The sequence below is a fragment of the Gopherus flavomarginatus genome, chromosome 12 (genome assembly GCF_025201925.1).
Source record: "Gopherus flavomarginatus isolate rGopFla2 chromosome 12, rGopFla2.mat.asm, whole genome shotgun sequence".
Classification (NCBI taxonomy): Eukaryota; Metazoa; Chordata; order Testudines; family Testudinidae; genus Gopherus; species Gopherus flavomarginatus.
The window spans coordinates 49,806,519-49,831,217 of NC_066628.1; the positions used below are offsets into that span (position 1 = coordinate 49,806,519).

General features: G+C 65.7%; 1 protein-coding gene across 7 annotated transcripts in view; it reads right to left on the reverse strand.

Moving 5' to 3' along the window:
• Positions 1–24,699, reverse strand: part of BAHCC1 (BAH domain and coiled-coil containing 1) — an 85,907-nt gene that overhangs the window by 24,335 nt on the left and 36,873 nt on the right. For 6 of the 7 annotated variants that reach the window (XM_050921435.1, XM_050921436.1, XM_050921438.1 and 3 more), the window contains 8 exons: positions 17,092–17,271; positions 8,807–8,932; positions 4,992–6,707; positions 4,298–4,403; positions 3,199–3,407; positions 2,543–2,701; positions 2,139–2,332; positions 788–1,148 (listed from right to left, as the gene is read on the reverse strand). In XM_050921435.1, the coding sequence (XP_050777392.1) occupies positions 788–1,148; positions 2,139–2,332; positions 2,543–2,701; positions 3,199–3,407; positions 4,298–4,403; positions 4,992–6,707; positions 8,807–8,932; positions 17,092–17,271 (3,051 nt within the window). The remainder of the gene's footprint in view (positions 1–787; positions 1,149–2,138; positions 2,333–2,542; positions 2,702–3,198; positions 3,408–4,297; positions 4,404–4,991; positions 6,708–8,806; positions 8,933–17,091; positions 17,272–24,699) is intronic. The other variant, XM_050921440.1, reaches the window with a different exon arrangement.

Below are 24,699 nucleotides of genomic sequence, written 5' to 3' on the forward strand. Positions count from 1 at the left end.
CTGGAGCTCCCAGGCCCCCCCCATCCTCCGGCTCGGCAGGCAGGGCTTAGCCGGTGCTGGGGAAGGGGAGCTGGCTCAGCACAGGCACCGTGCCCCATTAACCCTGCTGGCGGGCATCCCCGTGGCAACCCTGGGACCAGATGCTACGTCCAACACACGGTTCCAATGTAAACGCTGGCGGCAATGCCAGCGGAGTTAAATGCCCTTGTCTGAGGGCTGGCAGGGCCAGCGGGCAGCTCGGCTGGCACAGGGAGCAGCTCAGGCAACAGGACGCGCATACAGCCCCACAAGCACCTGGTGGATTCCTGGGGCCAGATCCCTAGCGGATGCCTATCAGCTCCAGCCCCTGTGCCTGCCCTAGCACTGGGTCACTCATGGCGGGCCGCACGGGACGGGGAGGCTCTGGCCTCGTGATGCCCCACATGCCCCCTTCGGCTTCTCTCCCACTATCAGGGCTGTCAACCCTCCTCCCCCATCCCAGCACGGAGAACCAGGGCCACCCAGGCGCCTCATCTTGCCCGCAGTGGCCCTGAGCTCCCCTCACTCCACTGGCCTCGTCCCCACGGTGCCCAGCTGCAGTCCGGACAAGGCTGAATCCTTCTGCCCAGGGCTGGGGCAGGCCCTCAGCATGGCCTCCCCCCGCCCCACAGCCAGAGACCCCATCTTCCCACCTCACAGGACTGCCCTGAGACACACGAATCGGGGGCTGGCCCCACGATCTGTCTTAGGGCTCAGGCCCCGGCACTTCTCTGACTCCCATCCACCCCAGCCCCGGCGCGATCCCCACCTGGCTCCAGCGACTTGGGGTAGCCCCGGGGCGGTTGCCCCTCCACCTGCTTGTCTTCTGCTTCGTTGCCCTTGGAGCTGGGCAAGGGGCTGGGGCTGGCGGGCGGGGAGCGTGGGGCAATGGCCGAGCTGGGCGCCGGGCAGACAGGTAAAGTGCAGGGGGTGGCAGGATGCGCCGAGGGGCATTTTGACGGGTGCCGCAGGGCGGGCGAGTGGCAGCAGGGGGAGAGCTTGGCAGGGCAGGGGGCCGGCGAGGAGAGGCCCTTGGTGGGGGGCGTTAAGGCAACTGGTTTGTGGGACGGCTTGAGGGGCTTCTCGGGGCCTGGCTCCTCCAGCTCGGCAGGCTGCTCCTCTGCCTTCCGCTGCGGGGCAAGGACACAGACAGGTCAGCCTCACTGCCTAGCCCTGGACAGGTCACACAGGGCCCAGCCCCAAGCCCCAGACGGGTCACCCCGGGGCCTAGTCCCAGCCCCACCCACACCCCAGAGAGGTCAGTCCCATGGCCCAACCCCAGAGAGGTCAGCCCCAGGTCCCAGCCCCATACCCCGGACAGGTCAGCCCCAGGGCCCAGCCCTACACCCCAGACAGGTCAGCCCCAGGGTCTTGCCCCACACCCCAGACAGGTCATCCCCAGGGCCCAGCCCTACACCCCAGACAGGTCAGCCCCAGGGTCTTGCCCCACACCCCAGAGAGGTCAGTCCCAGGATCCTGCCCCACACCCCAGACAGGTCATCCCCAGGGCCCAGCCCCACACCCCAGAGAGGTCAGCCCCAGGGCCCAGCCCTACACCCCAGACAGGTCAGCCCCAGGGTCTTGCCCCACACCCCAGAGAGGTCAGTCCCAGGATCCTGCCCCACATCCCAGACAGGTCAGCCCCAGGCCCAGCCCCACACCCCAGAGAGGTCATCCCCAGGGCCCAGCCCCACACCCCAGACAGGTCATCCCCAGGGCCCAGCCCCACAGCCCAGAGAGGTCATCCCCAGGGCCCAGCCCCACACCCCAGACAGGTCATCCCCAGGGCCCAGCCCCACACCCCAGACAGGTCATCCCCAGGGCCCAGCCCCACAGCCCAGAGAGGTCAGCCCCAGGGCCCAGCCCCACACCCCAGACAGGTCATCCCCAGGGCCCAGCCCCACAGCCCAGAGAGGTCAGCCCCAGGGACCAGCCCCATACCCCAGACAAACTGGCCTCATGCCCTAGCTCGACACCCATCGCGGAGAGACCAGATGGCCCCAGCCCGGCTTGCCCAGTGCCGGCTCCCCACGTGTGAGGCTGCCAGGGGCTGGGAGGGGCAGTGTACCGGCACCACCCTCCTCTGAACCCCCCCTTGCCCCCAGCCCCCTGCCCCTGACCTGGATCTGCGACTGCCTCTGCAGCTCCAGCGCCTGGGCCGCCCGCTGCTGCTGCTGCAGGGCGTAGAGCTCCTGCTGCCGGAGGAACTGCGACCGTGAGTAGACGGGGAGCTGGCCCGCGTGCTGCAGGTGGGAGCTGGGGCCCCGGCCCGGGTACATGGGCGGCCACAGCGAGGCCTGGTCCATAACATCAGCTGCCGAAGAGAGCATGGGGTCAGCTCAGCGGCCGCAGCCCCTCGCCCTGGGCCAGGGGAAGGGGACACCCGGCTCAGCCCTGCCATGCCCCCCTCCCTGACCAGCTTTTGCCGAGGGAATCCAGGCGAGAGGGTCAAAGCCAGCCAGGGGGCCAGGCGCTGGGCCCACCCTCTGCAAGGGGCAGCGTCTACCCTGGCAGCTGCCCTTACCCAGCGTATGCGGGGCGCTGTGGGCTGACGGCTCCGTGGGCAGGATGACGAGCTGCGCTGGGGGGTCCTGGGGAAGGGGGAACACGGACTGCATGGTGCTGGGCATGGAAGCTGGGAAGCCGGGCGGCAGGTTCTGATGCAAGGCCGGGTGGCTGATGCCTGCGGAGGGAACAAACACACAAGGGTCATGGGAGCTGGGGTCACCGGAGGCACCTTCCCAGCGCTGGCTCCATGGCCAGACCCAGGGACTTGTCAGTGACAGAACCGGGCTGGGCAGTGAGCCCACGGGCCACGCGCCAGGCTCCATGCGGCAGCTGGGACGCCCAGACCACGGCTGCTGGGAGCAGTGTTAAGAGCAGGAGCCGGAGGAGTCTTGAGGCGTCTAACCCCAGCAAGCCCCGGCGCCGATCCACAGTGCCTGCATACAGGAGGCCAGGGTGGGTGCAGTAGGGGACTGAGGGGCTTCACCAGAGGTGCGTGGCTGGCAGCATGCCCAGCCCCTGCGATGCCCGGGCCCAGACAGGCCCAATCCTGTTCATAGATTCACCCAAAGAGCTGGAGCGAAGCCCGGGGCCGGCTGCCGCAGCAGCTGGAGCTGTGCTTTTCTGGGGGCCCGTCTCCCCAGCAGCAGCCAGCTGGCCACGCCCTGCACTGACCGTACGAGTGCCCCCCCATCCAGATGGAGGGGCTGCGCGTCCGGGGCAGCCAGTGCGCATGGGCCGGGTGTGTGTGGGCTGCAGGGTCCCCTCCCAACTGGCCGGCCTGGAGGGAGGAGCTGCCTGCGATCATGAGGTGGGGGGTGAGGTCTCCCGGGCAGCCGCTGGATGGGTGGATCCTGGCGAAGTCCACGAGGTCCTTGTTCTCCCTGCAAAGCGAAGGGGAGACGCAGATCAGGGTGAGAGGGGCCACCCTGGAGCCGTCTGTACTGACCGTGACCATTGCTCCCCACCTCTGCCCACAGCTGCCCCCATCACTGGAAACAGAGATAAGGTGCCTGGTGACAACACGGGGACCTGGCTGCCCCTAGGCATGGTTCCAGGCACACATCACAGCGGCCACTTGTCCAGCCGGCTCTGGGCTCCCTCTGCCTTGTCAGCCAGAACAGGACCAGCTCGAGGCGCCTTCCCTGGGCCAGCTGCCAGGTGAGTCCCACGCTGGGCCCTGAGCCAAAGGTATGCGCTGGGCTCCATGCACATCCCAGGGGCAAAGCGCTTCCCAGGGAGGGTCCACCCCACCCCTACTCTACAGATGGGATATGGGTGGACCGATAGACGCCCACCCAAGGCCACACCCATGGCAGAGCTGGGAGCAGAACGCAGGTGTCCTGGTGCCCTGCACCCATGGCCTGCGCTGCCTGGCCCTGGAGCTGCAGGATCTGGGAGTGACAGGTTTGTGTCCAGCTCTGAGATTGCTGCCTCCTCCCCTTGTTCCTCGCAGCTGTGACTGGGCCCAATCCTGGGGCGCTGAGCACCCTTGGGCCCCAGCAAGGGCTGCCAGCGCTCTGCAATATTCAGAATTGGGCCTGAGGTTGGTAGAATGACGCTAGAGACTGGTGCAGCCTGGCCCCCCTCTGGCACCCACCCAGCCCATTACTGGCCCCGCTCCAGCCCAGACCCAGAGGCCTTGGGGGCCCGTTTAAGACCCAGGGCAGAGAAATATCGGGGACGTGGGATCCGGGCTGCCCCGGAGGGGGTGGGGGAGGCCAGGCAGTCTGACTCTTCTGCCAGCGTGTGCCAGGGTGCGCTGGCTCCTTACTGGAGAAGAAGGTCTCGGCCCGTGATCCCCAGCCGCTCCTCGCACAGGCGGCTCCGCTCCTCCTCCGCCTCCAGGTCGATGACGTGCATGGGTCGTGCTGAGCCGGCTACAGGACGCCCCACAGAAGGGAGATGAGACAGAGAGACGTGAGGGACAGGATCCTGAACCTCCCCACTCATGGGGTGCAGAACGGGCACCTGCCTCTAGCCCTGGACTCCCGTGTTCATCCCGTGGGTCTCAGCCTGCCCCTGCCTGTGCCCATCTCACCCCCTAGCTGGGGCTGACGTGCGCTCTCCACAGGACATTGCACAGGGCTGGGAAACTGAGGGTGTGGCTGAAGGATGGGATTGAGGGGCACCGGCAGGGCTTTGGGGGGCAGCGCTGGGTTAGCAGGGGCTGTGGGTCGGGACCGAGGGGCACTGGCAGGGCTGTGGAGGGAAGGGCTGAGCTAGCAGGGACTGTGGGTCAGGACCGAGGGGCACCGGCAGGGCTTTGGGGGACAGCGCTGGGCTAGCAGGGGCTGTGGGTCGGGACCAAGGAGCACCAGCAGAGCTGTGGGGGGTTCTGGGAAGCGCCCTCCCCCCGCCAGCCCTGCGGACGCCACCCACCGCTGCTGCTCCTCCCAGGCATGGGGCTGCCCATCCCCACAGATGGCCTCCTGCCCGGGGTGGCGCGGCCGGTCTGGCCCCGTTACCTTTCAGGCCCATGGTCGCCCGGCTCTGCCGGCCGGAGTTGGCGCCGTACGAGGGCTCCGGCCGGCTCAGCGTGTCCTTCTGTCGTGCCACTGCCACGGCAATTCCCACAGGCGGCTGCCGCACCTCGCCCTCCCCGTGGGCCAGCTCGTGGTCTCTGCTGCGGGCGCAGTCCGGCCGCTCCAGCTCTGGCTGCCCTTTCCCTGCCTGGAACTTCCCGTCCTGCTGGGCGCAGCTGCCCTTGATGGCACCCAGCCCCACGAAAGGGGCCTTCTGGCCCACGATAAGTGCTTGGTTGCTGTATTTCAGCAGGTTCTTCATGGCCGACACCTCATCGGGGGGGCTCTGCATGTCCTGGCTCAAAACTGAGCCCTGAGTCATCAGCGCAGCCTGCTGCAAACTGGTGCTGAAGGGGTCGAGGTAGGAGCTCTTCCTCTCCTCGCCCATGGGCATGGCCGAGCCCTGCCCCTGCACGCCCCAGGGGGCCAGAGGGGCTCCATTGTAGCCCATCGCCTTCCTCCTGGCCTCAGAGCCACTCCCCGCCAGTTCCAGCTCTGGGGGGACGTGCTGCTGGTGCCGTATCCGTGCCACTTTCTGCCCGCTCTGGCCCTGGCACTCCTTGGAGCCCTTGTCTAAAGTGCAGCAGGACTGGCTGAGTTTGATGCACAGGGCGTCCTGGTGGCTGGCACGGGAGCAGTCCTGAGACGGTGCCATCTCAAAGTAGCTGCCTTTCTCCAGGCAGCCCTTGGGCGCTGGGGGCAGGCTGGGGAAGGGGGCCTCGGAGCCGGCACTGTTCAGGTATTCCAGGCCTTTCAGCCGGGCGTTGGAGCTCTGCGCCCACTCCAGCCTCCGCTCCACCTTGCCCTCTGCCTTGAGATGGTGAAAGGAGTTCCCATAGGCGCCCGTGTGCTCCGAGCCCATCTCGTGCCTTTCCTTGGCCTCGCCGCGCTCCAGGCTGCAGGCCTCAGACGCCACCTGGAATGACCTGCTCTTGTCAGTCAAGTGTCCCACCGAGGGCACGAACGTGGCCCCGGTGATCTTCAGCTCCCGCCCGGCTTTGTCCTGCAAGGGGCACAGCCCGTCGGGGCTGGAGTGGAGCTGCAGGCAGGGGAAGGTGGCGGCCGAGGTGCTGAGCGGGGGCGGGATGGCGGGCAGGCTGGACGGGACGGTGTAGGAAACCGAGTGGTGCAGCATCTGGCGCCGCTCCAGGCACTCGCTGTAGGGCTGGGGCGACTCGTGGGGAGCCAGCTCCCGCTCCGACCGCAGCATGTCCTTGGGGCAGCGGCCCTGGGCCATGCCGGCGTGGCGGGGCAGGGCGCCCCCTGTGCAGCTGGGCAGCACGGCCTTGTGGGCGTCGCCATTGAGCATTTTGGAGTTCAGTAGGCAGGAGCTGAGGTGCTTGGCCCGGTTCTCGCATGAGCTTCTCTGGTGGACCCCGTCCTTGCAGTGCCCCTCTGGGGTCATGGGCAGCACCAGCTTGTGCTGCTCCTTCACGTCCTCCTCCGCTGGCCTCTCCTTGGCCTCCCCCTTGCCCGCCTTCTCCTTGGCCAGCAGGTAGCGGTCGTATTCCTTGTGGCTCTTCTGCCCATGGCTGGCCTCGCGGTCACGGCTGCAGGACCCGATGGGGTGGCCGGGGGCGGCTCGGGCAATGGTGGGGAAGTTGTGGTTGGCTGACAGCAGGGTGGGCTGGGCCGGCAGGTTCCGCAGGTAGAAGTTATCTGGGGGGTAAACGCAGCCGGTGAGCGCGGGGCCTTCTGCAGCGATGGGCGCCCGCCTCCCCGCAGGGCCCGGGACACAGCCCCAGCGGGCCGGACGCTGGCTTCCTCCCCAGCACTCGCCCACCACCAGGCCCCACTGACCCCGCTCTGCGCACCAGCCCTCAGCATCGCCCACAGGAGGCACCTGACGTCTCAGCGCCATGACAGTCACCTCAGCAATGCTACAGCCCGCTGTGGCAGCACCCCCGTCCCGCAGCCTCCTGTCCCCAGTCCCCCTCATCCCAGCCCCCCAACCCCCCAATCCTCCCTGCCCCAGCACCCCTCATCCCAGCCCCCCAATCCTCCCTATTCCAGTCCCCTTGATCCCAACCCCCCAGCCCCACAATCCTCCCACCACAGCACCCTTCATCCCAGCCCCACAATCCTCCCACCACAGCACCCTTCATCCCAGCCCCACAATCCTCCCCGCTCCAGCACCCTTCATCCCAGCCTCCCAATCCTCCCCATCCTAGTCCCCCTCATCCCAGCCCCCCAATCCTCCCCGCCCCAGGACCCTTCATCTCAGTCCCCGCCAACCTCCCAGTTTTCCCCTCATCCCAGCCCCCCAATCCTCCCTATTCCAGTCCCCTTGATCCCAACCCCCCAGCCCCACAATCCTCCCCGCCCCAGCACCCTTCATCCCAGCCCCACAATCCTCCCACCACAGCACCCTTCATCCCAGCCCCACAATCCTCCCCGCCCCAGCACCCTTCATCCCAGCCCCACAATCCTCCCCGCCCCAGCACCCTTCATCCCAGCCCCACAATCCTCCCCGCCCCAGCACCCTTTATCCCAGCCCCACAATCCTCCCACCACAGCACCCTTCATCCCAGCCCCACAATCCTCCCCGCCCCAGCACCCTTCATCCCAGCCTCCCAATCCTCCCCATCCTAGTCCCCCTCATCCCAGCCCCACAATCCTCCCCGCCCCAGCACCCTTCATCCCAGCCCCACAATCCTCCCCGCTCCAGCACCCTTCATCCCAGCCTCCCAATCCTCCCCATCCTAGTCCCCCTCATCCCAGCCCCACAATCCTCCCTGCCCCAGGACCCTTCATCTCAGTCCCCGCCAGGCCCCCAGTTTTCCCCTGATCCCAGCCCCCCAATCCTCCCCACCCCAGCACCCTTTATCCCAGCCCTGCCAGCCCCCCAGTCTTCCCTTCATCCCAGTCCCCCAGCCCACAATCCTCCCCAGCCCAACCCCCTTCTTCCCAGCCCCCACAGCCCCACAATTCTCCCCTTATCCCAGCCCCCATCTCACAATCCTCCCTGCCCCAGCACCCTTCATCCCAGCCCCCCCAACCCCCAGTCCTCCCCTCATCCCAGACCCCCTCATCCCAGACCCCCAATCCTCCCTGCCCCAGCACCCTTCTTCCCAGCTCCCTGAACCCCCCCTGCCCCAACCTCCTTCCCAGCCCCCCCAGCCCCACAATCCACTCCTCATCCCAGCCCATGTCTCACAATCCTCCCTGCCCCAACACCCCCAATCTTCCCAACCCAGAACCGCCACTTCCATTAATCCCCCCCAACAGCTCCACAAATCGTGCCCCCCCAAACCCCCCACCCCCTGCCAGAAGTTCCCCACTTTTTGGTCCAAGTGGCTGAAAATAATCAGCCTGTTGCCCAAATCCCTCGCTCCTCCGTCCCAGTGCAGGGTTACGGGCCAGGCTGGAGCATCGCAAACCGATCCACAGCCCGCACTGCCCAGGCCGGCTCCCTGGTATGGGCCTGTGAGCCGCCCCCTCCTGCCACGGCCAGCGGGCAAGGGGGGCTCGGCCCTTCCTTTGCCACGTGGCAGGGCAGGCCTCTCCAGACAGGGACCAGGGGTGTCTCCCCATCAGCTGGGGTAACCAGCCCCACTCCACCAGCGTCAACGGCCCAAATCCCCAGCAGGAAGCTCTAGCGGGGCACAGGTTTGTGCCAAGAACTGCAGGTGGCTTCCTGCCTCTTCCCTCCTGGGCTCGGCTGGTCCCCTCCCTGCCCATTGCCTTGGGGGCCAGGAGCCCGGCCGCTGGGGTGCAGACTCCAGGCTAGGGGGCCCTGCCCCAGCCCCTCCTGGTACCTGCTTTCTGGCTTTCGTAGAACCGATGCTGGCCATAGAGGACGTTGCTGTTTCCATGGTGATCCAAATGGCTCATGGGCAGAAAGGTGGAGGCCAGACTCCCCGAGAACCTGGGGTACCCCGGAGCTGGGGAGAGAGAGGGAGCGAGTGAGCCGGTCCTGCGGTGGGGCAGAGATGCGCAGGCAGATCACGAGCACAGCACAGGTACCAGGTAAATGGTACCCCCGCCCCCGCACACCGGTGCACTCTTCTGTGGAAAGGCTTCGCCTGGCTGCCCGTCCCCCTGGCCTCTGGGCACCTCCCCAGCCAGGCCACAGGAACACCAAAGCTTGCATGGACAAGCCAGGCTCCTGGCCCTTCTCCCTTGGCGGGTTGCTGCTGTCTGGGCTCTGAACGGGGGGCCCAGAGCTAGCAGTCAGACAGTGCCTCCCCACCCAGCTATGGCTGGTGTGAGATAGCCCTGGGGCCTTCACGCTCCGGTGCCGTGACGCCCTTCCCTGCCATTCGCACCTGGGCCCCCTGCGCGCGAACCCCCATCCCCACAGGGGGGTTCACCCCACTGTGCGCAGACACTGGGGTGACACGGAGGCAAGGCAGGAGCAGCAGAGAGGACACAGCCCCGTTGTGTTTCAATCAACCCCCTGCATGCCAGTCTTACGGCGGGGGCAGATCTGGTCAGTGCACCTGCAATGGCACAATGCCCCCCTGTGCCAGCCCATCCGATCCCCTTGGTGCATCTGCCCGGCACTCCCGGCAGCCCTCACAAGAAGGGGCGTGAGCTGGCCTGGCATGTGAGTGCTCAGCTCGCTGGCTTCTGTGCGCTTGCCCGTGCAAGCTGGACGGTGCCTCAGCACCGATTGCAGTGCGCCTCCCCCGTGCTCTCCCAGGCCAACGGGCCAGCACGGGGCACCCGGTATTTCTCCATGCACCAGGGCCTGTGCCCACACGAACCCCTGGCACCACTCAAGCCCTGCCATAGCACTCAGCTAGCCCTGGCAAGGGGGCTGTCTGATCCGCCAAGGCATCTGGGCAGTTCTTGTTAGACTTTGGGCACACAGCAGGCCTCACTGCTAGGCCAGGAGCACCCCCTCTCCCCGCATGGTGACAGCCCCATCACCCAGGGAGGAACAGGGATCTCAACCGTTACACCCCGAAAGCAGCAGCTGGCTAGCCCGGCCCGCACCCAAACCTGGACAGCGCAGAGCCCAGAAAGCAGCGAAGTCGGGAAACAGCAATGGAAGGGCTGCCCAGCCTCCACAGGGAGCTAACAGCGACGCTGCTTTTCTGCGGCGCTGCTCCAGCCTGAGGCCTGTTAGCCCCCCGCTGACCCCTGGCCGCTCTTCCCTTTGGCCCCCATCAGACCAGAACGACCCTTGATAACATCCAGTACTGCGTGGTCAACGGCACTCTTCTGCCCGCTGCAACGGCACCTTCACCTCGCGCTGCACCCTGGGGCTATGCATGCGGCAGGGCAGGGCACACCGGCAGCTGAACCTCTGTCATCGGCGCCTGTTAAAAGTTTTACTGGCCCTCATTTCAGTCACATTAGTCTGTAAATTCCTGACGTCACCCCACGTCTTTCCCCATCCCACTCCGAGTCCGGCCAGGCTTCTGTGCTGTGTCAGGCCCTGAATCTCTGCATCCCCCAGGGATGTCCTGCTGCAATGGGGGAAGGGGGCAGCAGCTCTGGCCAGGTCTGTCCCCAAGCTGGCCAGGTCTGCCCCCTACGCTGGCCCAGTCTGCCCCCACGCTGGCCAGGTCTGCCCCCCCACGCTGGCCAGGTCTGCCCCTACGCTGGCCTAGTCTGTCCCCACATTAGCCAGGTCTGCCCCCCATGCTGGCCCGGTCTGTCCCCACGCTGGCCAGGTCTGCCCCCCACGCTGGCCAGGTCTGTCCCCACACTAGCCAGGTCTGCCCCCCACGCTGGCCAGGCCTGCCCCCCACAGTCTCCCGGGAGGGGGATGCAGCCTCCATGGCCCCAGGTGTCTTCCCTGGCACCTCTCTGTAGTGCTGGATCCCCACCGAGCTCCTCCGCTCTCTGACCCCGCCCTGCCGTGGGACACCAAGGCACAGAGCGATGACGTGACCTGCCCGAGGTCACGCACTGTCTAGAACCCAGGAGCCCTGACTCCCAGCCACACGCCTCGTCTGCAAGGCGCCCGGCCCCTCGCCCTCTGCGGGAGGCAGGCGGGGGAGCGGCTGAGGGAGGGGGCCTGGGGTCTGAGCTCCGGCTCACCAAGCCCCACGGGGCCTCAGCCAGGCACTCTCCGGTTACTCAGAATCCCTTGCTGCTGGCAGCAGTGCCTGTCTCGGGACACCTGTGCGCCCATCTCTGCCCACAGGTGAAGGGGGCACTGGGGCAGTCGAGGAACCAGGAGATCCAGACAGAGCTTCTGCCCGCCTGGCCCAGCCCAGCCTCAACCAGCGACTCCTGCACTGGGCACTGAGGGGTCAAATCCAGCCCTCCCCCACGGCAGGGCCCCCCCAGTCACACTTTCCAGCCCCAGCAAGTGGCCCAGGGCAGCGCCCCAGGCTGGGCTGTGGCTCAGAGAGGGGCCGTGGGTGTGAGTGGCACCTGCCCAGCCTCAGAGGTCTTGGCTCAGGCTGGGGGGAGGGGGGAGCACACACACAACTGCGGGGGAGGGGAGAGGTTTCCCTGCAGCACGTGGCTCAGAACTCCAGACCTCATCTCTGGCCCTCGCTTCAAAGGCGGCTGAGGTATGCACCGAAACCTGAGCGTGCCGCCCTGCCACAGAGCTCACCCAGCTGCACGTGGCACCGGAGGGATCGCAGCTCAAGTGTGGATACATGCCTAAATGCACACGCGTGAGCACACCCTCACACAGATATATACACGCACGAGCACACAGGCATATGCACAGTCGTGCAGCCCACACCCAACTCAACAGGCACTGCCCGTGGGAATGCAGCCTGCAGCCTCATGGGGACGAGGTGTCCTGAGCCCGAATTAGTGGGAGCAGGGAACCCCGAGGGCAGCTCAGTGTCTCCACCTCAGGCCCCCAGCACACAGAACGGAGCAGGAGCTCTGGGATGGAGCCCTCTGCTCATCCTCAGCACAACTCCCTGCAGGGGGGAACAAAGCCCAGACTCTGACCCGGCCCCCACCTGTGTCTGTCTGGCCCTGGCCTGGATCCCTCCCGCCACCTTTTTAGATGTTTCTATGGGGTGTCCAGTGGACTTACTCTTACCCTTGGGGTCACCAGCCCCACCTGCCTCCGCTGGGGCGGGCATCTGGCACACGCGGCCAGCCTCATGGCCCTGCCCTCGGCCAGGCCATCCTCTCCCCATCACTGCTGCTGGTGGCTCCCAGCCATGGGGCACATCCACACCCCACCCCTCTGGCCCAGGGCTCGGAGCCTTCCAGGGAAGCTGGCACAGTAGGGCCCAGCAGAGGGGTCTGGGCCCGGGGCAGGAAATTCCAAGCCAGGGGATGCAGCGCTCTGTCGAGATCCAGGGGCCCCATCCTGCCCCTCTGCGCAGTAAGGTCGAGCCTGGGGCTGCAGAGAGAGACCGACGGATGCCAGCCCCATCGCACACCTCCGCCAATGCCCCTCTACCGTGCCCCACCCCAATGGGCCCCACGCTGAGACCCGCCAGACTTGTTTCACTGGTGAACAAAGCCGGTGAGATGCCAGAGCTTTACCCACGGTGCCCGCAGCCCCATCTTCCCCTGCCCCACTTCCCGCAGACCCATGCCCCTTCCCACCCAGCCCCCAGGGCACTGTGAGCCCCTCTCTCTGCTTCCCTCTAGTGCAACAGGGCGGATGGCAGCCGGGGGCCCAGCGAGCCTGGCGCAGGCGCCCTCCCGGAAGCCTGAGTTATGAGCCCCACGCGTACCCAGCCCCTTTCAGCTTCATTAGCCGCCGGTGCTCGGCCTGGCTGCCCGTCAATAAGGCCTCTCGTGATCAAGCTCAGGCAGCCATGCGCTGCCTCCCCCACCCCGCCGACGCGCTGAGCAAGCCCCGGCATGCCAGAAGCCAGCTGGCACCAGTTCAAACTAGCAGCCGGGCTCAGTGCCAGGGCACCCTGCCAATACCACCTCGCTCCTCGCTCCTTAACTCTGCATCTCCCTCGCTTCCCAGCGCTGACCCAGCTCATTGGACAGGGATCAGGTGGGGACACCGCAGACTCAGCACCAAACCCAGGTGGTGGGGGACAGCAGCAAAGGGCTGCGGATCGGGAGTGGGGGGCACCAGCAGAGTTTAGCGGACAGGGCTGGTATAGCAGGGGGCTGCTGGTCGGGAGTCTGGGGCACCAACAGAGTTTAGGGAGCAGGCTTGGGATACCAGGGGGCTTCAGGTCGGGAGTGGGGGGCACCTGCAGAGTTTAGGGGGCAAGGCTGGGATAGCAGGGGCTGCGAGTCACAAGTGGGGGGCACCAGCAGAGTTGGAGGGGCAGCTCAGGGCTGGGAAAGCAGGGGGCTGCAGGTCGGGAGTGAGGGGCACCAGCAGAGTTTAGGGGGCAGGGCTGGGATAGCAGGGGGCTGTGGGTCGGGAGTGGGGGTCACCAGCAGAGTTTAGGGAGCATAGCTGGGATAGCAGGGGGCTGCAGGTCGGGAGTGGGGGGCACCAGCAGAGTTTAGGGAGCATAGCTGGGATAGCAGGGGGCTGCAGGTCGGGAGTGGGGGGCACTAGCAGAGCTGGAGGGGCAGCTCAGGGCTGGGATGGCAAGGGGCTGCAAGTCGGGAGTGGGGGGCACTGAAAGAGCTGGTGGGGCAGGGGGAGAAGCTGGAGAAGGGAGCCAGCTCTCCAGTGGGGTACAACGGGGGGCTGAGAAGAGTGGTTCTTCGGGGGAGGGGGTGGCAGGCTGAGGTTAAGGAGTGAGCCGTGATGGGACATGGATTCTGGGGGTTTGCCCAGCCCAGGGTGGGCACTGGGGGTGCTGCTTCCCACCAGTGAGTGAACCAGTTCCCTGGGGCCAGTGTGGGGGACAGGCAGGCTGAATCTCCCCAGCACAACCCCCATGATGCAAAGCAGCGTGGCTGGGGGGCTGAGCCAGGAGCCCCCCCCCCCCCGTCTACGGTAGCAGGATCCCCCTCCCCCCGGCCGTTAGTGGCACAGGAAGCCGGGGTGTCGCCGGTTTAACCACAGAGGCTCTGTGCTGATGAGCGGGCGATGGGGGGCAGGGACAGGCGCCAGCCCCCTAGTGGGCGATAGCCTGGGGGCCTGGAGCAGTGACTCCGGCTGGGCTAGGTGAGGGGCGAAAGGCTGGGGTCACCCCTGCACCTTGGGCTGCTTCTGGAAGGGGGAAGGGAACATTCACTCCTCTGCCCACCCAAGGCCCCTCTCCCTTCCCCTGGAGCCCCTGCTGCTTATCGCGGAGATCGGGCCCCGTGGCACCTGCAGCTCAGGGCCTGGAGTCGGTTATGCCGGCTACTCCCTGCGCTGCTTCCTGGCACCTGGCCCCCACCCCTGAGCTGGTCTGCGCCCCAGTGAGCTGCTGGCCAAAGCACCGATTCGTGCAGGCCCAGCTCACGCTGCAGCACGACACTCATGCTGGACTCCTGCCTGGGACGCACCGGGCCCTGCACTGCCCGGAGAGGGACGGCCCGGGGGGGGGGGGGGGGCTGCCCGGAGGGTGCCTGGCACAGCGAGCTGCTAAAGCAGGTTCCACATCCCAATGGTCACAAGTGGCATGAGTCTGACTGGCCTCAGCCCAGTCCGTGTTTGTGCACATCACACAAGCCATGGTGGGAGCTGGCACTGCCAGGCACTGTATGGGCCAGAGAAAGCCTGGGGGGGGCGGGGCAAGGCATGGCTTGGCACAGCTGTACTGGGCTCTCTCTAGCACTTTTCAGTCCTGAGCAGTCAGGTCCCTGAGTATCATGCCCCTCCAAGCCCCGTCATGCCAACCCCCCAGCCAGAGACACACAGGCCCTGGGAGAGTGAGAGGGCTGCAGGGAGCACGGCCCCCCAGCCCTGCCTGCCTCATCGCCTCTCTAAACACTTGATTTGCAGGAACCGTCATACTACAGCGCAGCCAGGTGCCAGCGGCACAGAGCCCACCGCTCACTCACGCTGCCAACTGCAATTATCTCTCCACATGCCAGCCATGCCAAGAGCCAGGCCTGCAAAGCCTTACTCCTTCGGTGCTACCCTGCCCTCCGGACGCGCTCATCCCTGGGATGGGAACCAGAGGTGGGGTTACCGAAAGCACCTGGCTGGGGCCAGTAAAGTCACCCTCGTCCTTCTCCTAAGCACAGTTATCCCAACCGAGGGGCAGGGCCACACAGCCAGCCGAGCAGAGACACATATCTGGCACATCTGGGGACACATGACCTTGGGGGCAGCCGGCACATCTAGGGATGTGCAGCGTGGGGGGGGGCAGCCGGCACATCTGGGGACGCGCAGTCCAGGAGGGGCGGCCTGCAAATCTGGGGACACAGGACCCTGGAGGCAGCCGGCACATCTGGGAAAGTGCAGCCAGGGGGGCAGCCGGCACATCTGGGGACGTGCAGCCCGGGAGGGGCGGCCGGCACATCTGGGGACACAGGACCCTGGAGGCAGCCGGCACATCTGGGAAAGTGCAGCGGGGGGGGAGGGCAGGCAGCCGGCACATCTGGGGATGCGCAGCCGGGGGGCAGCTGGCACATCTGGGGATGCGCAGCCAGGGGGGTGCGGCCAGCACATCTGGGAATGCGCAGCCGGGGGGGCAGCTGGCACACAGATTTATAGATTCCAAGGCCAGACGGGACCGTTGCAATCATCTCGTCTGGCTTCCTCTGTAACGCAGGCCAGACTCAGAGACCTGCCCCACACAATCCCTAGGGCAGAGCTTGTAGCAAACATCCCAGCTTCATTGCAAAATTGCCGTGATGGCGAATCCACCAGGCCCCTTGGGGAATTGTTCCTGTGGTTAGTTACCCTCAGTGTTAAAAATGTTCCACCTTATTCCCAGACTGACTGTGTCTAGCTTCAGCATCCAGCTGGTGGATGGTGTGAGACTTTCCTCTGCTACACTGAAGAGCCCGTTATCAAAGTTCCCCAGGTCGGTGCTTCCAGACTGGGATCCAGTCCCCCCAGAACCGTCTCTGTGTTCCCCTAAATAGGCTGAGCTCCTGGAGTCCGTCACTACAAGGCAGGTTTTCTAACCTTCTGATCATTCTCGTGGCTCTTCTCTGACCCGTCTCCGATTTATCCACATCCCTCTTGAATCGTGGCACCAGAACTGGACACAGGATCCCAGCACGGTCAGACCAGTGCCCAGTACAGTGGGGAAATAACCTCTCTGCTGCTCCTCCAGATTCCCATTTGTGCATCCCACGATCCCATCGGTGCTTTTGGCTAGTGTTGCACCGGGAGCTCATGTTCGGCTGAATTCCACCCCCCACCCCCCAAAATCTTTTACAGTCACTGCTCCCCTGGGCAGAGCACCCAGCCTGGCAGCATGGCCAGAGTTCTGTTCCTAGATGTTTACAGTTACAATTCTCCTTATTAAAACACCCGTCGTTTGCTTGCGCCCAGGTTACCAAGCAATACCAGCTGGCTCTGTCTCAGCGACGTGGCCTCTGCTTTATTTCCCACTCCCCCAATTTCTGTGTCACCTGTAAACTTCACCAGTGATGAGTTTCTGTTTTCTCCCAGGTCATTGATAAAGATGTTAACCAGTGAAGGGCCAAGAACTGATTCCTGCGGGACCCATTGGTAAGACGCCCGCTCCGTGGTGATTCCCCGCCTACAGGTACATTTTGAGATCTACCAGTTAGCCAGTTTTTAATCTACTTCATGTGTGCCAGGGTAATTTTATCTCATTCTCGTGTTCTAATCAAAATGTCGTGTGGTACAAGTCAAAGGCCTTAGAGATGTCTGAGTGTGTACATGTGGGGACACATGGCCTGGGGCAGTGGGACACAACTGGCACATCTGGGGACATGTGGGCCTGAGTAGCAGGATGTGCCTGGCACATCTGGGGAATAATGGCCCTGGGCAGCAGACCGCACCTGACACATCTGGGGACACGTGGCCTGGGGCAGTGGGACATGCCTAAGACATCTGGGGACACATGGCCCTGAGCAACGGGACACGCCTGGCACATCCGGGGACACGTGACCCTGGGCAGCAGGCCGCACCTGACACATCTGGCACGTGACCCGGGGGTGGGCAGACAGCTCACTGCCATTGGTTCACTGGCCAAATCCCCGTCGTCTGCCAGGAGGAGCAATGAGCCAAGGCTGGGCGGCTGCTGGGACTCCGCGTCTCTACTGTCTCCCCTGCCCTGCTCCCTCCTCAGTTCACCCGCGGCGCTCTGGGCTGCCAAGCCCTTACCTTCATGGGAGTGTGAGAACCAGATCTGGGAGGTGCCGGAGTGTGGGCCCCGGTAGGCCGGCTCTGAGGGGGACGAGGCGGGGCCCGTGGGATGCGTGGGGGCGGCCGAGCCCAGGCTGCTGGTGAGGAAGCTGCCCATGAAAGATGAGGCGGGCGTGTTCCCCATCAATCCACTCCCTGCTGTGAACACAACAAAGGACCATCAGTTCCACCCGCATGGGCACCCACACACCAGCACCCGGGCACCCAAGTGCTCTGAGCCCCATTCACACTCCCCCACGAAATGAGTGCCCAGATGCCCGGGCGTGCACACACCCACTGACACCCACCTCTGGTGGGAAGTTCTCGGCTCCGTGATGTCCCTGCGGGGTGGCCGTGCGGAGCCACTGGGCCATCGGGGAAACGTGGGGAAATCTGCCCCTTTCGATTCACACTCTAAGCCCGGAGCAAGGGCTCATCTCTCACGCGGCGGACACGGAGGTGCCTGCGGAGGTGTTTGGGCATGTGCACCAGGAATGCCCGTCTGTTGGCACAAGCATGCAGGGCACGTGTGTGTTTTATCTGTGGGCACTTGGCGGGCTGCATGCATTTGCCTGTTCTGGAGTGTGCACGTGGCTGGGGCCATGTGTCCCAGTGGGTGTGAGGAGCCGACAGTGCCTCTGTGTGCGCCCACATGTGGCAGCGGGCACCCGCTGCTCGTTCTGATCGGGGGGAGCAGGCAGCTCAGTCTCCCCTCAGCAAGACCATGGGACATCTCCCCCAGGCAGCCCCAGCAGGACTCCCTTCATGGGGCCCCACCCAGCACAGCTCCCCTCTCGCAGCCAAGGAGCTGCACCCTCGTCATCACGGAGGGCAGCCCAGCGAGCACTGCACCCTTCGATTGGTACAGCCCCCCGCCACCTTGCGCCCCAGGCAGCTGCCAAGCGGTGTGGGGGCCCAACCTCCTGGCCACACACAGCAAACGTCCCTGAGGGTCCCCACTTCAGACCCTGCTCACGCTGCCACGGGCTCCGAAGGGCAGGTGCCACTGAGGCAGAAATGCAGCTCAGCGCCCCCCTTCATTCTCACGCATGTTGGCTGCTCGAGGTCAGCAGGCCCCGCAGTCAGCACCAGCACCTCCATGGGCTGGGCCCAGCGCAGAATGCAGAAAGGCTGCGTAGGTGCGTGCTAGCAAGTGCGTCAGCAGGGGCGTGAGCGTGCGTGGGCCATGGGGCAGCCCATGCGCAAAGGAGTGCAGCCCCATCCAAGCCGCTCAGGCCCTTCTGCGTCCGGCTCTGGATTAGGAGCGGGCAGCGCCCCAGAGCAGAGCAGGTGTCCAGCCCCACTGGCCCCCAGCCCGTGAGACACCAGGTGCCGTTGGGGCAGGGAGCAGGCACAGTGTCCCTCCGAGTTCAGCTGCACCCACCCTACAGCGGGCGGTTGTCTCCTGCAACGCACACAGCCCCTATGCCTCAAGGCCTGGCTGGGGCTGGCATCCCCAACACCTCAGCACAGACCACTCGCCCCATGCCAGGTGCTCACCCGGATCAGCCTGCAGGCACCCGGCTGGGCAGGAGAGCGGCTGGGGCTGGGGAGGTGTGGGCTCAGAGGAGGAGGTGAGCATGGAAGACCGGCCTGTGAGATCATGTTGGAAACATCGCAGCCGGTAGCCAAGGGCCAGGCGGGCTGGCCCCAGTCCTCTCCCCGCCCCAACACATGTGTTTGCAGCCGGGGGCGCGGCCGAGGAGCGGGTCATTCCCCGATGGGAAGCTGAGCGGGGCCCGCGGAGCCTGGCCGGACGCCCACACGGGGAGGAAGTGAGCTCTGCTCTCTAAGCCGGCCCACGCTCCTGAGCTAATCCCCAGGATGCCTCGGGGATGAGTGTCGGGATGTGGTTACACTCGCCCCGGCCTTCCCGTTCGCAGAGCCAGGGGCTGGGGCTGGGCACCGCAGAGCAGGCGAGGCGAGGCCGCGCCCAGCAGCTGGGCCGGGGGCGGGCGCCTGGACCACTGCTCAGTGCGTGTCTCCAGGGGAGCCAAGCAGCCAGCGGGGCTGGGACGCCAGGGCCCGGCTCCAGGGAGGAGAAGGATTTTCCAGGCTGCGGCTCTGAGAACAGGGAGCCTGGGCCCTCCCACACGCAGTGATGGGGGATTCCCAGTGGAGCAGGGGGGCCTGGGAATGAGGGGAGGCCAGACCCCAAGCTAAGGAGCTGGGAGTCCAGGATCCCCCAGCCTGCGGCAGCAACCCTGGGCCAGGCGATGGCCTCAAGGCAGGGCCCACACCCCCGACCTCACAGCCCCTGGCCCCCCAGAGCAGTGTTCGGCACCCATGGACCCGCGTTGCCAAGGAGCGCCCGCCCACAGCTGCAATGAGGCAGGGATGGGATGGCAAAGACAGGCCCCCCTGTGCATGCAGCCAGCCCAGCTCTGCCCCAGCCCCCAAGGCAGGGGCCAAACCTGCCGCGAACCCTGGAAGCCGCCCGTCTGCCCGGCAGGGGCCACCCATGTGGGTACAGAAGGGGCTGGCGCCCCCAAGCCCTTGGCACTCACCAGTCCCAGGGACCTCACCAGGCAGCTGCCCCCTATAGCCACTCCCAGCTCAACCCTCTGTCCCCAGCTGGCAGGGCTGGGCTCAGCTCCCTGCTCTCCACCCCCCAGCCCACGTGCCATCTTGGCGCATTTGGGCATCTCTTGGGGCACCCGCAGCTAGGCCCAGAATAGAGCAAAACCAGCTGGAAATAACCTCCTGGGGTCCTCCGTCCCAAAGCCCCACTGCTCCCCTCGGGATTCCCCCCCACCTGGAAATCTCCCTCCTCCCATGCCCCCCACATTCAGCTATACCAACACTCCACAGTCCCCGGCCTGCTTGCCTGTTAGCCAGGGCTCCTGCCCATAGGCCGTGGGTTCACACAAGGGTTGCTGGGCTGGGGAAGCAGCTGGCAGGGGTGGGGAGTTTCCAAACTCCCGGCCTTTTATAATTCATTGTCACTGGCTCCTGATTTGCACCCGAACTGTCCCGGAGTGGCAGGCAGCCCCCGGCTCCCGCTGGGACCCCACTGCGCCTGCCAAACCATTTCCCATTCCCGGGCCATCACAGAGCCAGACAATGACTCTTCCTGCTCCATTTGGGGCCGGAGACTCTGGCGTTCGCTCTCCCTTCCCTGGCCCAGCCCCATGCTCAGTGCCAGCGAAGGCAGAGGAGCGTGGCGAGCCAAGGGCACCCCATGCCAGCTCACCGTGGGAGGGGGGGCCAAGGGGCTAGGCTGGGGGGCTGGAAGCCGGGACGTGGAAGTGGGGGAGACAGATCATGGGAGAGGAGATCTCAGCTAATGAAGAGATGGAGCTCGGCTGATGCTCCCTGCCTGGGGTCTCTGCCTCACCCTCCCTTTCACTCCCCACCTCTCCCCAGTTCCAAAATGCAAACATCTCTCCACGTCACCCCTGTCGGCAGGCCCTGCCCCCCAGCCTGTCCCAGCAAAGCCCCAACCACGGCTCCCCATGGCTCAAGAGGGAGGATGGTCCTAATGACCAGTCTCTCCCATGGTCGGCCCCCCAGTCCGCCCCCCAAACAGCGGCCCCCTCGCCCCCCAGCACTCACTGAGCCCTGGCAAACCGCCCCCGAACACATGCTGCTGGCCAGCGCACACCCCAATATCTGCCCCGTCCCTCCCCAAGTGCTAGGCGAGCCACTAGGAGCCCCCCGTGCCCCGGAAAGCCCAGTCTGGTTAGACGCACTCTCAGCTTGATTTAAATCAGATGCGATGAAGCAAAGTGTTTCCATGCGAACGCGGCTCCAGCCAGGAGCCAGGCCGCATTATAGGGCCCAGGCAAGCAGACAGCTCGGGAGAGGCAGCGAGGGGCTGGATTCCAAACCCAGGAACCACTGAGTCACCGAGATGGGAGGGGGACTGCTTTGCGTTCGGGGAGAGGTGTCAGCCTGGCCCCCCAGAGCCAGATGTGTCCCCTGTCCAGAGCAGGTGCCAGGCAGGCACTGCCATCCAATCCCTGCCATGTACCCGTCAGCCTGGGCCACTCTGCCCACACGGAGCTCACATCGGGGGGGGGAGGGGTGGTGTCCTGGGGTGGGAGAGCAGCATCCTGGGGGGGATGAGAGAGGGGTGCAGCATCCTGGGGTGAGCAGAGTAGGGGTGCGGTGTCCCAGAGAAAGGGATAAAGGGGGGTAGGGTGTCCCAGGCAGGAGGAGAGGAGGGATGTGGGTGTCCTGGGGTGGGAGCAGAGGGGGGGCAGGAGGAGAGGTGGGTGTGGCGTCCTGGGGGGGATGAGAAGGGGTCCGGCGTCCTGGGGAGGGTGAGAGGGCTGTGTGGCGTCCCGGAAGGGGTTGGGGGGTATCCCGTGGAGGGGAATGAGAGGGTGTGTGGTGTCCTGGGGGGGGTGAATGAAAGGGGGTGTGGCATCCGGGGGGGAGATGAGAGGGGATGTGGCATCCTGGGCAGGGTGAGAGGGGAGTGTGGTGTCTGGAGGGGAGGGGAGGGGAATGAGAAGGGGATGTGGTGTCCCGGGCGGGGTGAGAGTGGGGTGTGGCATTCTGAGGTGGGGAGGTGACAGAGGGTGTGGTGTCCCGGGGGAGGGTGACACAGGTGTGTGGTGTCCTGGAGGCGGGGTGACAGGGGTGTGTGGCATCCCAGGGGGAGGGTGACAGGGAGGTGTGGTGTCCCAGGGGGGAGGTGAAAGGGGGTGGCATCCTGGGGAGGGTGGGAGGTGACGGGGGTGTGTGGTGTCTCGGGGGTGGGGTGAGAGGGGAGTGTGGAGTTCAGGTGGGGACGTGAGAGGGGGAGGTGGCGTCCCGGGGAGGAGGGTGACAGGGGGTATGGCCTCCCGGGGGAAGGGTAACGGGGAGTATGGTGTCCTGGGGGGAGGGTGACAGGGGAGTGTGGCGTCCCGGGAGGAGGGCGACGGGGGGTGTGGTGTCCTGGGGGGAGGGTGACAGGGGGTATGGCCTCCTGGGGGAAGGGTGACGGGGAGTATAGTGTCCTGGGGGGAGGGTGACAGGGGAGTGTGGCGTCCTGGGGGGAGGGCGACGGGGGGTGTGGTGTCCCGAGGGGGAGATGACAGGGGAGTATGGCGTCCCGGGGGGTGGGTGATGGGGGGGTGGCGTCCCGGGCGGGTGTGGCGTCGGGTTGGGGCCAGGTGACACCTTTGCCCGGGAAACTGGACAAAGGCTGGAGAAAGAGCAGGGCAGGAGGCTGCTGCAGGGAGTTTCAGTTTCAGTTTGGAACTGGCTGGGAAAATGGCAGGAGGGCCCAGACGGGGCTCTGGTTTTCCTGCCTCCCCAAGACGGACCTGACTGAGGGGTCCTGTTTCCTGTACCTACGAGCTCTGTTTTAGCCTGTGTTCCTGTCGTCTAATAAACCTCTGTTTTACTGGCTGGCTGAGAGTCATGTCTGACTGCAAAGTGGGGGTGCAGGACCCTCTGGCCCCCCCAGGACCCCGCTGGGGTGGACTCGCTGTGGGAAGCGCACGGAGGGGCAGAGGATGCTAAATGCTCCAAGGAGAGACCCAGGAGGTGAAGCCGTGTGAGCTTCTTGCCCTGAACAAGTCTGCTCCAAGGGAGAGGAGGCTCCCCAAAGTCCTGCCTGGCTTTGTGGGGAGCAGTTCCAGAGCATCGCCCGGGGACTCCGTGACAGGGCCCGATGATCAAGCTCTGGCCAAGGCTCGTGGCCAAGCTGCCCCATCCCGGTGCCCCGGGACGCCCCATGCCCTGAGCCGCGCCCTCGGGGTGAACACGGGTTCTCTAACGCAGCAATCTGATTGGCTGAGCCAGGTTCAGAGTCTAACTTTCCCCCCAGTCTAGCTCCTCAGTGGAAGGGTATGGGGGGACTTTACTCAGCCTCCCCCAGGGAGCATCAGAGCTGGGCAGCAGGAGGAACCGGGCAGCGGGGCCAGAGCTGCCATGTGCTCGGCAGGGCAGGGCGAGGTGCCAGGCCCAGCCTGTTCTGGAGCTGGGAAGCAGGCGGCAAAGCAACCCAGGCTCTGCGCTGGCTGGCTCAGGGCTCCCTGAGAACAGGGCCCCCCCGGCTGCTCTCACACTCCCCCCACATTTCCGACCAGCTGACTCACAGGCCGCTGGCACCGGCTCTGCTCCCCAGGCTCTGGGTCTGGCTGCCGAGCCCTGCAGCCAGGTTCCCACCCCCCTCCTTTCACACACTCCCAAGCAATCCCCCTGCTCCCACCCTCCCTGCCAGAGCTCTCTGCTCCCACAGCCCTGCCAAGTGCTGAGGAGACGCACGTTTCCCTCATTCCAGCCCCCAGCCCTGCTCTGCAGAGCAAAACTATAAACCCATCAAAGAAACCGGAACGGTCAGAGGGAGCCCCGGGCACGGCCCCGGGTGGGGAGAGGGAGCCCTGGGTGTGGCCCCGGGTGGGGGTGGGGAGAGAGCCCCAGGAGCAGCCCCCAGCAAGGAGGGAGCCCCAGGAGTGGACCCAGGTGGGGATGGGGAGAGAGTCCCAGGCGCGGCCTGGGTGGGGGTGGGGAGGGAGCCCCAGGCGTGGCCCCCAGCGAGGAGGGAGCCCCAGGCGCGGCCCCCAGCGAGGAGGAAGCCCCAGGCGCAGCCCCGGGGGGGGGGGAGAGCTCAGGACAGACAGACAGACAGACAGGCAGAGGGAATGGACGGACTGACATCAATGTACAACCCCATTGGGAAGGTCAAACCCCACAGAGCAGCAGGAAACAAACATTTCCACCTTAAATACTTTTCTCTTTCTCCAGTTCAAAGCTGATGGTAAAAAAAATCCACCTTAAATCTCCTGTCCACGCTCAGAGCCCCAGGAGAACCGGAGCAGGGTTGGGGGGGGGTCTCCCATCTCGCCAGCCGGGTAGGGACAGCAGCCCCCTGTCCCAGCCCCTGCCCCCCACACGCTGCTGGCTGATGAGCTCCCATCCCAGCACCAGATTGCAGCCGGCTGGGGTATCCTGGCTCCTTAGGGGAAAGCCCCAGAACAGGGGCAGGGTGTGTCCTTCCCACAGCCGGGGCCTGGCTCCAGCTCTGGTTCTCACTGGCTGCTGGATCCACAGCGCAGCTACGCTGGCCCTCGGGGGCTCCTGCAGGGCAGGGGCACGGCCACACCCCTGCATGGCTACTGACTGCACAGGGCTGGCCACTGAGTCCACTCAACACCAGCATGTGTAGAGGCCACCAAGCAAGTGCTGGACCAGACCTGGGGGGATCCAGGGGGCTGACAGGGTGGGGGACCCATGCGCTCATGGGAACAGCACTTGCCAGAGCCAAAGCACCTCCCCTGCTACCTCCCAGCTCTGCCAGTGCCCCTCAATCCCGACCCACAGCGCCCTGCTAGCCCAGCCCTGGGCTCCCCCCACTCCAGCTCTGCCAGTGCCCCTCAATCCTGACCTGCAGCCCCCTGCTAGCCCAGCCCTGGGCTCCCCCCACTCCAGCTCTGCCGGTGCCCCTCAATCCTGACCCGCAGCCCCCTGCTAGCCCAGCCCTGGGCTCCCCCCACTCCAGCTCTGCCAGTGCCCCTCAACCCTGACCCATAGCCCTCTGCTAGCCCAGCCCTGCCCCCGCTACCTCAGCCGGTGCCCCTCACTCCCGACCCGCAGCCCCGATTCTCCATTGCACCAAAGTCACTAGGAATGAGTTAGTTTTTTGATGGG